This window comes from Micropterus salmoides, unplaced genomic scaffold (assembly GCF_014851395.1).
Source record: "Micropterus salmoides isolate LMB-PRFRI ecotype aquatic unplaced genomic scaffold, ASM1485139v1 Ms_hic_scaffold_23, whole genome shotgun sequence".
NCBI lineage: Eukaryota > Metazoa > Chordata > Actinopteri > Centrarchiformes > Centrarchidae > Micropterus > Micropterus salmoides.
The window spans coordinates 7,267,603-7,282,902 of NW_024041484.1; the positions used below are offsets into that span (position 1 = coordinate 7,267,603).

Below are 15,300 nucleotides of genomic sequence, written 5' to 3' on the forward strand. Positions count from 1 at the left end.
AGAAGTGGACAGAAACATTTTGTCTGCCAATTTATGGAGAAATGCATTGAAACTAATCAGGAGGAAGTTCATCATGCAGCAGGACAATGACCCAAAGCACACCTGACCTTAACCCAGTAGAGCATGCATTCCACCTCCTTAAGAGGAGACTGAAGGGAGAAACAACCCGAAACAAACAAGAATTGAAAGAAGCTGCGTTAAAAGCCTGGAATAGCATCACAAATGAAGAATGCAACAGTTTGGTGATGTCGATGGGTCGCAGGCTTGAGGCACTTATTGCAAGCGTTATGCCACCAAATATTAAATGTTATTTACTTTAAGATTATTTGTTCCACTACTTTTGCTCACCTAAGAATGCTGTGGTCTAATACAAACAGTGATATGTCCTAAGTTGTTTAACACATCCAGATGTGAATACCAAGAAATAAAAACTGAAATTCTGAACTCTTGTCTCATACTCATCTTTTGATCTTAAACCCAAATGTCTTCAGTGAACAACAAAAACAACGGAATTTGCCTTACCGTTCCAATACTTTTGGAGGGGACTGTGTTTAGGTACAGTAGGGCTTTGAGCTAAATGCTAACATCTGCATGCTAACATGTTCACAACGACAATGCCAACGTGTTTAGCAGTAGGCTAATGTTTACCATGTTCACTGGTTTAGTTTAGTGTGTTAGCATGCAAACATTTGATAATGAACACTAAGCACAAGGTACAGCTGAGGCTGAATTTAATACATTTTAGTGTGTGTTGGACAAATTTCTTTAATTTGCTATATGAAAAATGAAGGAATCCCAAAGTTGTTACAATTCAGCCTGAGGGCTAAATGCAGGGATGGGCATTACTTATGATACATGTATTTACAGTACATGTTCCAAATACAAAATAGGATTTTGTACTTTGTATTTGATAGGGTTGATGTAATTGGCTTCATATTTTGTATCAAAATATTTGTAGTTTAAAATACTATAAAATACTTTGTGAGAAGTCAACGTAATAATGTGTAGGTCACTAGCTTTAGAGTTTAAGAGTCTGATAGCTTGGGGGGGAAAGCTGCTCTGCAGTCTGGTGGTGCAGCAGCAGAAACTTCTATATCTCTTCCCAGAAATCAGCAGGGTGAACAGGCTGTGGCTGGGTGGTACTGTCCTTTAGTATCCTTCGGGCTCAACTCACCAATATCACTGATGTTCGTGAGATGGGTACCAATCTTCTGAGCAGTTTTAATCACCTGCTGCAGAGCCCTCTGGTTCTGGGCCGTGCACATCCCATGCCGGTTTGTGATGTTATCTCCTTCTTCCTGAAATCAATGATCAGCTCCTTGGTTTTGCTGATGGTGAGCAGTAGGTTGTTCTCTGAGCACCACTCTGCAAGATTATGAATTTCCTGCCGATATGAAGTCTCATCGTTGTTTGAAATCCGGCCAATGATGGTGGTGTCATCCGCAAACTTCACAATAGAGTTCTCTCCATGTCGGGGGATGCAGTAGTGGGTGTACAGCGAGAGCAGGAGGGGGCTGAGCACACAGCCTTGGGGGGGCTCCGGTGTTGAGCACTAAAGTGGAGGAAGTGAGTCCGCCAATCTGAACTGACTGGGGTCTGTTTGTGAGGAAGTCCAATATCCAGTTGCAGAGTGTTGGTGGTGCCATGGTTTCTCACCTCGACTATTGCAATACCCTCCTAGCCTGTTGAAAACAGGCCCCTTTTTCCAGAAAACGCCTAAACGCCTAAAATTACATACCCAAAATGAATCAGGAATAACTCCTGAACCATTTGGCCTAGATGCATAATTCTGGTCTCCTTTGAAATCCAACGAAGGTTAAAATCAAGGGCAACTGGACTTCAACCAAGTCCAGTGCCCTTGATTTTAATCTTCGTTGGATAACTATGACCTGGATGACTGAGAATCTTCATAGACGTCTCCTTTGAAAAGTCAGAAGCTAAGGAATATAAATCCATTGTGTATTAATATATTTATTTTACTTTTACAGACTACATGGAGATGCAATAAAGAGAAAATCTGATATTTTTTATCCTCGCCTGGTAAAAAAAGCTCTATTTTAATGCAATAAACTATCAAAACCATCCTGAGGAAGCTTTTAATTCAACTGAATATCTTCTAATACACCTTGAATGCAATTGTAACCGTAAATCTGATGAAAATAAACTAACAGTTATCATACAACATTTTCAAATATACCAGGCGAATTTCTATATTTTGGCAATATTTGTTGTTAAAATGCTGACTTTTATTGATAGATATCTTTAATACACTCTTTCAGTCCATACAACCAATTTCCAAATGACAAAACATTGAAATATTGATAAAAACAGGAGTATTCATCAACATTCCTGTCACCAAAAGCACTCCCATGCTTTACAGGCCTGTAGATACTCTGCATGTCTATATTTCATCCTACAGATCGGCCACAAAATGGCAAAAAACACTGTATGTTCTCAAGCGGCATGTTTCCTCTCTGCAGAAAAAGAGACAGCAGGCAGGCAGCTTGCAGGTACTGCGCAATAATCAATATGGCGCCCGCTTAGACTCGGAGCAACAACATCAGCGGGTTTTGGAGTTAAAACGGCGGAAAAACACATTTTCAATCAGTAATATTCTTCCAGGTCTTCCAGCTTATGCGGTGAAACCCTTCCAAATGTTTCAGAACACAGCAGCGCGTCTGGTTTTTGATCAGCCCAAAAGGACTCATGTCACTCCATTGCTGTGTGACCTCCACTGGCTACCCATGACCTCCAGAATCAGATTCAAGTCACTAATGCTTGCATACAGAGTGACTACTGGGTCTGCACCTTTCTACCTAAACTCCATAATACAAGTTTACGTTACTTCTCGGCCACTACGCTCCTCCAATGAACGCCGTTTGGCTCTGCCATCCCTTCACACAAGCCAATCCCAGTCCCGGCTGTTCTCATCGTCCGGCGTCCCTCTCTAACTTCAAGAAGCTCTTGAAAACTCAACTCTTCCGAGAACACTTCCTCTTATAACACCTCTTACTCCTAACATCTAATCTAATCTATCTAAACTTCAAATAAGTCTGCTATTGAACAAGACTGTGTTGTCACCATTTGATAATGAACGCCTCAGAGTTGTTCTCCCTCTTTTGCTTGTCAGAACGAGATTGGAGGCAGAGATGGGAGCAAGGAGAGACACGAGTGAGAGAAAGGCAGACAAAGAAGTGAAGAGGTAAGGGGGTGGTGCTAGCCTACGCTGCACTCCTGAAACACAATTGTTTGCAGAACAGTTTTCATGGTGAAAATTATAACTGATACCTTGCACCTATCTATCGTACACACAGGTAAATTCCATTAATAGTATTCATCAAAAGCTACTCAAAACAAGGTACTATCCTTGTCTAAATTAGGATCCAATAATGAAAATAAGAAAACTGTTAGGTAAACTGTTGGTTCATCTGGGTGATCAAAGGGATTTGTGAATATGACTCATTAGGCAGAAAAAGCTCTTGCTTTCAAACACTTAATCACCTGAGTGAGTTTACTGGTGAAAGGATAGATCAAATAGGTCGATAGATGGAAGGTTTTCAAAGTGAATTCATCATACACTGGACAAGTAATGAGTAAAATTTATTTTGATACAATCCTAGAAACAGTTGCCTACATGACATTTAAACTAACTCCCAAACCATGTGTTTGAAGAAAATCTAGAGCCTTGTGATGTGTTAATACCTGCAGTGCTTTCGTAACATGTTAGCAGCCACATCTTTCTGCTCCTTTGGGTCATTTGAAAAACTCAATGTAGATTAATTTTTCATTCCAAAATTATTTTAAATATAACTTTGTGAAGCTATCATCAGTCAATATTTTCACCAACCACTTCACCCTTAAAATATTTTTTTTTATCTGCCATGGAACTCGAGTACAATAACCTCATTTTGTGCTCGAGGGTTCTTTTATTATCCACTGTGATGCAATTTCACAGCAACATCTTGACTGCGCCCAGTCACGATTAGCCTGATAAGCAGCATGCAACTCCGTGTGAAGCTGTTAATGGGTGCGATAGTGACGTAGATGTAATATTTATGTTGGACAAATAAAATAAGCAAGCAACAAACACTGTATATTTTTCCAGAGTTAATTTATTGGTCCAGCAAATGCAAAAATCAACTGTACAACATGCTGACCTCTCATGCATAATCCTCAGATTCAAACAAGGTTGCTTCAAGCAGTCATCCAAAACTACATAAAAAATAAATAAAGAAAATAAAAACAGTTTTTACAAAAACCACATTTCAAGTATCTCAAGCAAACATCTTAACAAAAGTTTACTGAGAGAGGTAAGCGGCAGCTTCTTTCTCAACAGATCGTGCTTTCCATTCAGTCCCAACACATTAGTACAAAAACACACGTTTTCATTAAAAAGACTCAAGAGTTCCAAGTCATCTCCCATCCATCTCCAGTTATACTGTATGTACATTAATATTTACAAAAGATATTATTAACAGCACGCATTGTTATAACAAAAATATAGGTGCATACATTTGTGCGTTGCAAGCAATGACAAAAGGAAATCAAGGAAAATAAAACATGAAAATTAAGTTTCCTACCAGTGGAGCAAACTAAATGATGAGCATGTACTGTAGTGCTGAAACTAAACACACTGAAAAAAAAAATATAATAAATGTATATTCAAACAGCGAAAAGGAAAATATTTAAATGATATGTGGATTTATTAGGTAAAATGTGGGGCCTCTCCTCAAGCATTCAATCCCAGAGACATAGCAAGAGAAGCAGCGTCAGGCTTGCAAAACAAGCACTACAGGCACTCTACGGCAAAAATCACCTCCATTAAGAAGAGTATCAGGACTTGAAAAACATAAAAATTCAAACAAACGTAAAAAATGTATCCCCACTGTGCAAAATTGTCGCTTATTTTGTGGCGTGTCAGCATACAAAAGGAGTCAATTAAGTCACGAGGCATGTACATTTACATGAAAATGCCAGTGCTTCCAAAGGAGAGCCAAAGAGTTTACATTGTAAACTAAATACTATACTCTGTATTAAAATAAACAGTGCAACTAAGTTAAGTTGGAGATAAAAAAAAAAAAAAAAGGGAGGTATGAGCTGAAAGTTTTATCTAGGCATGAGGGTTGGTCTTTGGTCTCTCCAAAATAATAAACCAGAAGACACTGGTTTCCCAGAGAGCCATCCATCTGAACTGTGAGATGTAACAGGAATGACCATTTCCCAGAAAACAAATGTTTCAGTCTCAGAGCAAAAAGAAGAGTCTGACAATAGCAACAAAGGGAGAACTGAGTGTCTTGACGTATCTGAACATAAATATATTCTGGGACAGCAGTAAATAACCATGGTCCTTGTTGAATAAAAAAAAAAAAAAAAGGTTCAGTAGCTTGTGTCCTTGGCTGACGAAATGATACAACAGCTACCGAACTGATCCTTTACGTCGGACATACTGAGAGATGTTGCTTCTTTGTTCTTTTTTAAATAACTCTTCAATTTTACATTTCCATGTTGTTTCATGTTATGGTTTTCAGTGAATCTTTGTCAGTGATCCACTTTCTGGCCTCTTGAGCCACATTGGTGGAAGTTCACAGGCAGGGCTGCAGGACTTCACGGCGGCCGGACGAGCTTCTCAGGTTCTGTTAACACACAAAAAAATGCATCAATGACGTTAAGACTTTAGATGCCCTCTGTATTGCAGCAACTATTTACTATGTAACACATTACGTAACACATTTGGCTGCCAGAAGTTCAACAATAACACAAAAGACTGCACTCTTGCATAAATATCCCCAGGCCAAATGATTCTCTCCTATGTAGTTTAATCCAAACCACAAATTACGGCCTTGATTTCCTCTATGGTATTTTTAGAGGGTGTGAAAACTAGCAACGAGTGTGTAAACAGGATGATGAGGCTGTGTGTGTCCCTGAAGCAAGTTAATCCGCAGGGGATTATGAATGAAGCTGACACACTCAACAGCGTTATCCACACTTTTCCAATGAGCCAAAACTAGCGCAGACATGCCACTTCCCCTCATGTAGTCAGTGAAGTGGATTGACACTCCATGTTCATTTAACATACCTAAGAACTATTTGGTTTCCGTGTGGTCGTTGTCTTTGTGGTAGAGAATTGTGTCACTCTCGCATGAAATTGCCAGGTGAATTTATCAGAAGGACGATATTAAATTACTGTACATGGTACCAAAAATGAGGAACAAACTAGGAGAATTGTCATGTCTGATTAGTTTCAACAGAGGGCTTTCACTGCGGACCCAATTCAAACTTTGGCGGCCATTTTGAAGGATATTTAGAGAACAGCTTCTCTTCTGAAACTCTGAACTTGTCCGTCTCAAAACATTTGTTTGTTTTAGAGTGAAAAATGATTATATGATGGAGCCTTTTAATTTAGCTTGTGAATGTTGTCAGCTTGTTAGCACACTAACCAGCTAATGATCCTTGTTTTATAGATAACTCATTCGATTAGCACAAAACAAGCGCATCTAGTGAAAGCTAGCTTTAGTGTTCCATTTGAGTTTTTGCTAAAAGAGCCAGGTGGTTAAATTAGTTACCTCTTCAAAACCTCCCTTTGTTTAGGGGTCAACTTATGAAGAGTTAACTGTGACCTGCTTTAGTTTGGTTGGCAGATATTTATCTATGTCGGATGTGGCTGCTGGCAGAACTATGAAGCAACTGCAAAGCCTCTACAGCGTGTTTACCTTTGAAAGACTAAGAGCGAAACCATTTTCAGATATTGGCGGATGGGTCGTCTTTAAGCGGGACATGACAGTCCAGAAATAAACCAAATACAGACAAGAACAGGACAGTCAGCATGAATGAGTGTAGTAAGACAAGCAGAGTGTGGTGACGACAGCGTGCATCATAGGAATGTAAACTTGGAAGGAAGAGTTCCCCATGAACAAATACAATATATTTTCCTTCCACCCCCCCTCATTTACAGGAAACAATGCTGCTAATTCTCAGCACAAAGTCTTTCCTGTGAGTCAAGTCTGAAATATTACTATTGTGACTATTAAAGTACATTTTGTAATTTGGAGCAAAATGTGGATTGGTATTTCTTCACACAATTACTTAAAGGAGATTTAAGTGTGCTGTTCTCAGTGAAGCATTACGGGAAAAGAAATGTCAGCAGTGAAAGCAATGTGAACAAAGAGAGCGACAGGAAGCAATGGATGGATGAGAAAAAAAAAAAAAAAAAAAAAAAAAAGCGCTAGAGATCGTGAACTGTGCGAATACTTACAGGCAAACTTTGCCCAGCCAGTGCTGTAAGGTGCAGGAGGAGGAGGAAGAAGAAGAGGTGGAAGGAAGAGGAAGGAAACAAGTGAGCAAACATAGAAGCAGTCTATACAGAGGCAGTCAGAAAGGAAACAAATGAAGAAAATGTTTGAATGTTTTTAAGGGTGTGGTGATGTCCTAAAAAAAAATTATTATACATCTATCCATTTATCTGTTCATAGGGGCTCCAACCTCCTTTAACACATACCTGCTGAATCCCACCAACCCTAAATATGCGATGCTTGAAGTTTTAAAGTGCGCTTGTGTCTATGAGAAACATACCTGTCCAGCCAGGGCGAGAGGGAGGTGTGAGGGGCTGCATAGTGCCAGTGATGCAACAGATGGCGGCAGCTCCTGGATTGGAGCCTCGTCTAGGTCATCGATGCGAGGTTTCTTAATGTTTGACTCGGGGCTGGTCAGAGGAGTCACGCTATTCCTCCTGATCAAGGTGCCAGGGCCCCTCTTCACCTCCTGCAAGGTAAGAAATACCACACATACGACACTTAGTCTCAGAAATCAAGCAGTGTATGGAAGTATTGTGCCGCTGTATTATCTTAAAAAAATAAATAAAAAAGAGCAGTTCTGAGTGGGTTCATGTAAAAAGACAAAATAATCTACTAATCTGTCACGAGATCGTGTGACACAGTCACCCACAATAGTTATACAGGATATTGCCTGTATTTCTCAGTAATCAGTTTATCAAGCAGTACCTCCGGCCTTTCTCTGTGAGTGTTCACTGCCTCCACATTCAGAGAGATGGACTCCACTTTGCACCCATAGGCGACCGGGGTGAGCTTCAGCACTGTGTGGAGGGGACACTTCAGGTAGGGCATCTCATCTGGAACAACCAATCCCAAGGAGAAACAAAAATATGAACACAGCTGCATCAGACCTCATTATTTAGATTATGACGCCACACCACAGGGCTCCTGGGAGTTTAAGTACCCCACCTGCACTCTTATCCAGGAAGTAGGCCAGCAGGCAGCGCATGACGGCCTGGTGGCAGATAACCAGGACGTTCTCTTGCCTCTCCAGCTCCATGATGACCGGCTCCACCCGCTGCACCAGGTCCTGGTAGGACTGCAATCAGGAGAGTGGGGATTATTATTATTATTATTTCTTGTTTATGTGACTGTAGTTTTATCAGATACCTCTGAAGAAGGGTTGCATTCACATGTCTGAAAGCATAATCTGGATTATTTGGCTAGATAATGGGATCATAGTTGTTAATCTGCTTTTGATTAAACCACAGCAGATGCCCTAAATCAGAGTATATAATTTGTACTTTGGGTTTGTTAAGTGTGAAGGTGTTGTGTACCTCTCCAGCAGGGTAGCGATAGTAGAATTTATCTTCATCTCTCAAAGCAAACTCCTCTGGGAATTTCTCCTTCACCTCATCATACGTCATCTCCTCACACACTCCCTAAGAGGAACACATATATATTATAATTATTTTTAAATATATATTTCAGTTTGGAAACACCTAATACAGCTGTGTGATGCGGTGTAAAGGTGTGTGTTGGAGGGACACGCACAGTGTCTATCTCGTTGAGAGCCTTCCACTGTTCGTACGGGACTCCCAGGTGCTCGGAGGTCTGGATGCTGCGACACAGCTGGCTGGTCCAAACCTTTAGATCCTTCAGCTGCTGCTCCTCCACAAACCGAGCCAGGGCAGCCGAAAACTACAGCACGGAGGGAAACAGTATGAAGCTGATCCGTCGTGGGGTTTAAAATAGTTGTCATTTTGTTTGCCATGTACTGGGTTCTGTCTGCGCCTGTTTTGTACCTGTCTGCCACGCGGCGAGAGGCCTGCGTCACCGCCCAGCCGCCCCTCCAGGTTGTCGGTGCTCTCTCCGTGCCGACACAGGTAGATGGTCCGGGGCTGGACGTGGATGTTCATCAGGTAGTACACGATCTTACTCTGGATGTGATCCTGAATCCGGTTGACGAGGAAACGCCGACCCACGTCTATCACCTTGATGAAGGAGAGATCCCTGCAGGCACACAGGAAGGGAAGAGCGATTAATGCAAGAGTTTGTATTGGGGAATGCAAACACCCTGAGAAAATGAATGCTGATCAATTCACCTGTCGTGTTGATCAGGGTCCAGAGGCTGGTAGCTGGTTTTGTAGCATTCAATTCTCCTCTGGAAATCCAGCATGGCGTCAGTCTTGTTGCAGTCCCTGTAGTCTGGACACGACACCTTCACTTCCTGCAGGGGGAGGAAGACGGTCAGACAGCAAATAACACGCCTGATGCAGAGAGATCTAAACATTTTATAGTGTTACACACAGCAGCAGGACGCATTGTGGCGTCATGTTTGTGACTCACCATGATGTTCGACGCGATGACGCTGGGATCGTCGCACACAGACTCGATGAAAAAGATCTGTGCACAAAAATGTAAAAAGTAGTAACAGTGGTTAAGAGTCGCTGCATTGTTGATGATGTCACACCTTGGCTCCTCAGGTCGCCGTAGTATCGCTTACCTTAAAGTCGTTTTCAGTGCCAAACTTGAGGATCATCTCTCTCCTTTCTCTTGTGGTGTTTGTGGCATCGAAGACCTGACAGAAGCATGAAACAGCTGTGTAAGACGACGAAGTCCATCGTGTCACGCATTAGGACAAAGATTTGGGGAAAGCATGTGATGCATGATGGGAAACTCACCGCTACTTGGCCTCCCTCATCCTTCAAGTAGGACTTGACATCCCTCAAAGCTGCTAAAGCACACTGCCTAAAGAACGACAGTGGAGATGTTGGGGTTATCATCAACAAATCTAGCGGATTACTTTGAAATGTGTATGTGTGTTTGTACGGAACGTACTGCCTGATTTTCACGGCACACTCATTATCAGGCTTGAAGAAGTCATAGGAGCTGTAGTTCTTGACCGCCTCCCTGCGATACTCGCCCACATTGAAGACTGCAACACAAACACAGAAAGAAGCAACAAGCATAAACACTCAGGGTAGAAACATGAGTTGATGTTGCCAGGCAAAACACTTACACACTACTGTAACTGTTGAGGTACTGTACAAACTGTGCTAGCGTTTGAGTGTGTGTGTTTGTGTACATACCTTTGGTGGGCATGCCGATCCAGTTGAGGTATCGGGTGAGCTTCCTGGAAATGTACGTCTTGCCCCGAGCCGGAAGACCCACCATCACGATGACCGTGGGGGGGTTGGCGAAGTGTGGGGCGCCAACCACTGCAGAGAGGGAAAATGTAATGACACAGTGCCTGTTTACAAGACTGCAAAAGAAGTCAACATCATTCTTAACATATGACGTGTCATTTTCGGAACTTAGTCAGCAAAGAAGCAGAAGAAAACAGGTATACAGTAACACCGTGTATTAACATCTTGTGCTCTGCAGCTTGAGAGGGCCAGCAGCCAGAGAGCTGGCACAAATAACGACTGGTCCCTGAGAGCTGCAACCTGCCTGAATGTGTGTATTAAAAGCACCACTGCAGCTGTAATCTATGTTGCTCTCCACGCTGACACACTCCCAGCGAGCGCGGGGCAGTCCCCCAGCCTTTACTTTCGCCTCACTGCACATCTGACCCACTTTTGTGCGCTCTGAACCAGCTCACATGAGTTCACCAAATATACTGTAACCCCACCCCTGAGGCCCAAGGGAGATTTGATATCATATGATGATGTCGCTGCCAGCTGCTGTGGGTGGGTGGGCAGGGGAGTGCAGGGCGTTGATTCTACATGAAAAATATGTTCTGTAGGTCATTGAAATTGTGAATAAACTACTGCGGATTGTTTGACCAAAGCAGTAAAAACCTTTCATGTCAAAATGTCCTCGCTTTTTTCCATCCAGGTGTGCAGGATTTTTCTCTCCCTCTCTCCATCACTGCAGTTGCAAGCACTGATAGGCAGTGATAGCTCTTCGCCTGTAACACCCTGAGAGCTCATTTATAATTCATAATATAGTTGCTATAATATTTCTATTCTATTCTATTAGATTTAAGCCCTGTGATGTTGTAGTAGCCCCTATTAGAAATTAAGTACTAAACAAAAACAAGCAGGGTAAAATCTTCTTCTGCTATTCCAATTCTGAGCTGAAATGTCCCCAAGCGCATTCAACAGAGTTTAAGGGGAAATGAGCCAAGGCTGCAGGCCAGTCATTTATCTTTTCTTGGTTTAAAAGTTCAGATATTTTACCTCTGTCCTCCTCAACAGCAGCTTTAACACATCACTTCAAAAGCGACATATTTAAAGTGAAAATAAGCGCACACCCCCCTCTGCCCTGTGGTAACAAAAAGCCAGAAACGCACTATCGCGCCACGCACACGCGCTGCCGGCCGACCAATTAGAAAACCACTTCAAAAGGCTCCGACGCCGGGCTGCGGGGCGCTGCGGTAACCATGGTGACCGGAGCTGTGACGTGCAGCACGTGCGGACGGAGACCACCAATCGATGAATTGATGAGTTAAACGATCGGCACGCGACAAGTGCGCCGGCGCAAAACAGCAGAAAAAGCTTCTACGGGTAATTACGTCTACAGCGGAAATATGAGAAGAAAACTGGAGTGAAAATGTAGATTCTGATTCTGTTCTGCTACAAGCTTTAACATGACCACCACAGACACACAGAGACAAACGGAGCTGTCCACTCCAGTGTAAAATTAATGAAGACTAACGTCCATGTGATATTGTAAGTCAGAGTTAGACAACGACACACTCACTAATAATTCTTACTCATGTTCATCATTCATTCATCATTCTAGCGCTGCAAGAAAACTCGAAGAATATCATGGAAATATTACAGGTTTTTTACCTCTGCGGGGAGCCGGCTTGTCATCCTTGGTGGGAATCCAAATCTTTTGGATCCTGTTCTGGGTCAGCTCTCTGGGCATTCCTCTAGGACTGAAGAGCCGCACAGTAACACGGAAACCGAGCCGCTTAGATCCCGGGGACAGAGGACCAAAAATAGGTGGCTGTTGGATCAGGAGCCTCCTCCGTTCAGACGGAATGAACCGGGCTGTTCAGAAAGTCTACAGAGCACGTTGAGCCGGGCTAATCTGCCGGTCTGCGCCAAGCATCCGCTATTTAACCCCGCCCGGCCGGGAAGCAACGTGACTGCTGTGACGAAATAGACATACGCACACATCTCCTCACACACACAGTCAGCCACAGCGCCTCTCTGTGGTAAACTCTATTAGGATGATCATTTACATGTAGTGTAGGAGCCTACTATTGGTAGGCGTTTAGTTTTCACTAATAGTTCTTAAACAAAGGCTGTGTGTTTATTACATTTCTCCTGCATGCGCACCTGGTTCATATTCGATATATAAATTATTGCTCTCTCTTTATGTATTTTAACTGGCTGATTTTTCAAACATTTCTTAGAATCTTTGTTGCTTGTTCATATCATTTAATAAGGGGTTGCAGGAGTAGCATTAATGTACTTATTTAATGATTTTCATGTGGCCTAAGCAGCTTATTGTATAGCTTTTGAATCTAATGTAATTTCTCATTGTTTTATATAGTTTTTTATCTGTTTCATACCACGTTGGACAGTTTTACACTCGTATAGCCTATTGCTGTAACATGTGAATTTAATTATAAGTAATAATATTTAGTCTTCTTAATATTATTATTATTACACTCTTGTATTGCTGTAAAGTGAATTTCCCCTCTGGCGAAAAATAAAGCTTATGTTATCGTATTTAATGTATTTTCTAAATGGACCTTTCTTTATTAAATCATTAGCAGTTGAATAAAAGTGACGGTTGTTTGTAATATAGCCTTATTAATGTACCTTCGTCATTAGATTGTTTATTGCAACGAGACACTATTCCTCTGATACGAACTGGCTATTAAAAAAAAAAGACAATTGAATGGTGGAAACCGGACCTTAAACATTTTCTCCACTTTCTTCACGGCCGCCTGCTTCTGCAACATGAGCTCCGCTGTAGGTCCCTCAGTCTGAGATGAAAGCTGGAGGAAACGTGCAGAGTCGCACATCACCTCAATCTGCTTCCTCACACTGGGCTGTCCCATTGAGTCATAAAGGGTGTGATTATATGTATATAGTGATTTGGTGTATACTTCAAAAAGCCCAAATTGACCACATTTAAGTGAAAAAAAGAAGGGACAGGCTGTGAAACCAGACTACCTTGATTAATTAGATTAAAATAAGCACAGTAAAATAAATATAGTAGATTATTATGTTTGATTGATAGCTGAGGGACTTGGAGCTTTTATGATCTGTAAAATTATATATAGCTACTCCACTTTCTCCAAAAATGCTTATAAAGAGTGTATCTCATCAAACTTATTATATTTATGTCATTATTTTTTATCATAATTTTTAACCAACTTAATATAATTATTTCTAATTTAAAGTGTATGTATGCTGCTTTATGCAGCATCTGGGCAGAGAAATAAATACTTCTCAACTCACTGTGTATCTGACCACTATAAGGAGATTCTCATACACACACACACACACACCATCTCATCACACTATTATTATTATTATTATTGCCAGTGGCTCAGTGGGGTCACCAGCTTGTCATGGTGGTGAGGCTTATGTGAATTTCAATGACCCTAGAGCTATGTCGGCCAGAGATTTTAGGCTCCTGGTTGGGACACATGCGAATAGGTTGAAGGGTGGGAACCAGACAAAGAATGACCCCCCAACCCCCCATCCAGGTTGGGGGTTGGGGTGTCATTCTTTGTCTGGTTCCCATCATAAAAAAATATTTATTACAGAAACCAGAAGCAGTGGCTTGCAGTGCATCTATATGATTTCTGACCTTCTCATGACTTTGTTCTGTTTGCACGTGCAGCTTTTGCTTTTTAATGTTCTGTGTTACCCGCGACTGTATAGGGGAAAATTTCCTCATATATATTATATTAGTTTTCTATCTACAAGAGTATGATATTGCTACAGTGTGTGAGGATTTACAGGAAATTATGTCTGCACTGTAAAAAAATTTATTTATAAATATTTTAGCAGCTACTGCAGTTCTTCAACCTTTTACAGTGTACTGAAATTCCTCTGTTGCCTCAATTTGGACTTGTCTTTTGACAAGTCACTGACCTCTCTCCAGCCTCTCCCTCAAAAACATCTTTATGGCACACCAAGTGATATCCTGTTTATTTAATGGAGTTTATTAATCAGAGTGACACTCTTTCCTGTTGACCACCTGAAGAAAGGGCAGCTGCGAGACAAAAGAGAACAGCGGTATAGTTGTGATATTTATGTGTTGAACATCCTCCCCAAACAGTAGGTGTGACTGTAGATAGTTATTTTCTTAGACACAAGAAAAATAAAAAAAACTTTCTTTATGACTCAAAAGATTCGATGTGTCACTGCCTGGACTGAACATGTTCGGGTAGAGCAACTGTGGTTGTGAAACCAATATGGGTTGTTTGTCATGATAGTGAAACACTTTTAAATCTTTGTCTGATTAAAAAAAAGTTCATAATAATGTCTTTTTGTTTTCTTCAGTATGCAAACAAGAGACGACGGCCTTGGTTTAATTTTTCACATATATTGCAAATGAGTTTGTTTTAGTATTTTCTCAGGAGGATAAACTACTTATGTCTGTCAATTAGCGTCAAGTCATACAGCCAATTGCATAACCTTGTGCACATTCACGCTTTCATCATCAGTGTGGTTCTTACAAATAAAACACATACACTGCTATTTCTACTCGAGCAGGATATTTAAGTCTCTCCATAGCCTGTCGAACGTCTGTTCAAATGGGTCTCGCTTGTCGTTTCTGTTTTCATCCAACCTGTTTCCCTGATCTGAATTAAACCTGCTCCGGTGGGATCCTTCCTGAAGCGTTTCACTGGAACCTCCAGGGCCCTGTTAGTGCACTTACATAAGTTCTGAATGAGGCTGGGGCTGTGTTCATCGTCCCAGTCCCTTTCCCATAATCCATCAGGGCTAAGTTAAGACTATGGGGCCCTGGGGATGTGTGAACACTACTGTGGAACAAGTTACCTCAGATGAAATTCAGAGGGAAAACTAGGCTTCTTGGATATTATGAGCTG

At 41.5% G+C, this 15,300-nt stretch overlaps 1 protein-coding gene across 2 annotated transcripts; it reads right to left on the minus strand.

The window, feature by feature from the left end:
* Window positions 1–4,094: 4,094 nt before the first annotated feature.
* On the minus strand, window positions 4,095–12,345 carry pfkfb3 (6-phosphofructo-2-kinase/fructose-2,6-biphosphatase 3). Of its 2 annotated transcripts, XM_038739321.1 has the most exons (15): window positions 12,068–12,345; window positions 10,361–10,489; window positions 10,110–10,206; window positions 9,953–10,019; window positions 9,775–9,849; window positions 9,618–9,674; window positions 9,374–9,498; window positions 9,074–9,281; window positions 8,823–8,969; window positions 8,606–8,710; window positions 8,238–8,367; window positions 7,998–8,125; window positions 7,570–7,758; window positions 7,253–7,275; window positions 4,095–5,633 (listed from the first exon to the last, which is right to left on the minus strand). In XM_038739321.1, exons 1-15 carry the CDS (start codon window positions 12,144–12,146, stop codon window positions 5,627–5,629), a joined length of 1,566 nt encoding a protein of 521 aa, XP_038595249.1. In that variant the 5' UTR covers window positions 12,147–12,345; the 3' UTR covers window positions 4,095–5,626. The 2 variants fall into 2 exon arrangements, with proteins under 2 accessions (XP_038595249.1, XP_038595247.1); XM_038739319.1 differs by lacking the exon at window positions 7,253–7,275 and having other exon boundaries at window positions 12,068–12,341.
* Between the last annotated feature and the right edge of the window lie 2,955 nt (window positions 12,346–15,300).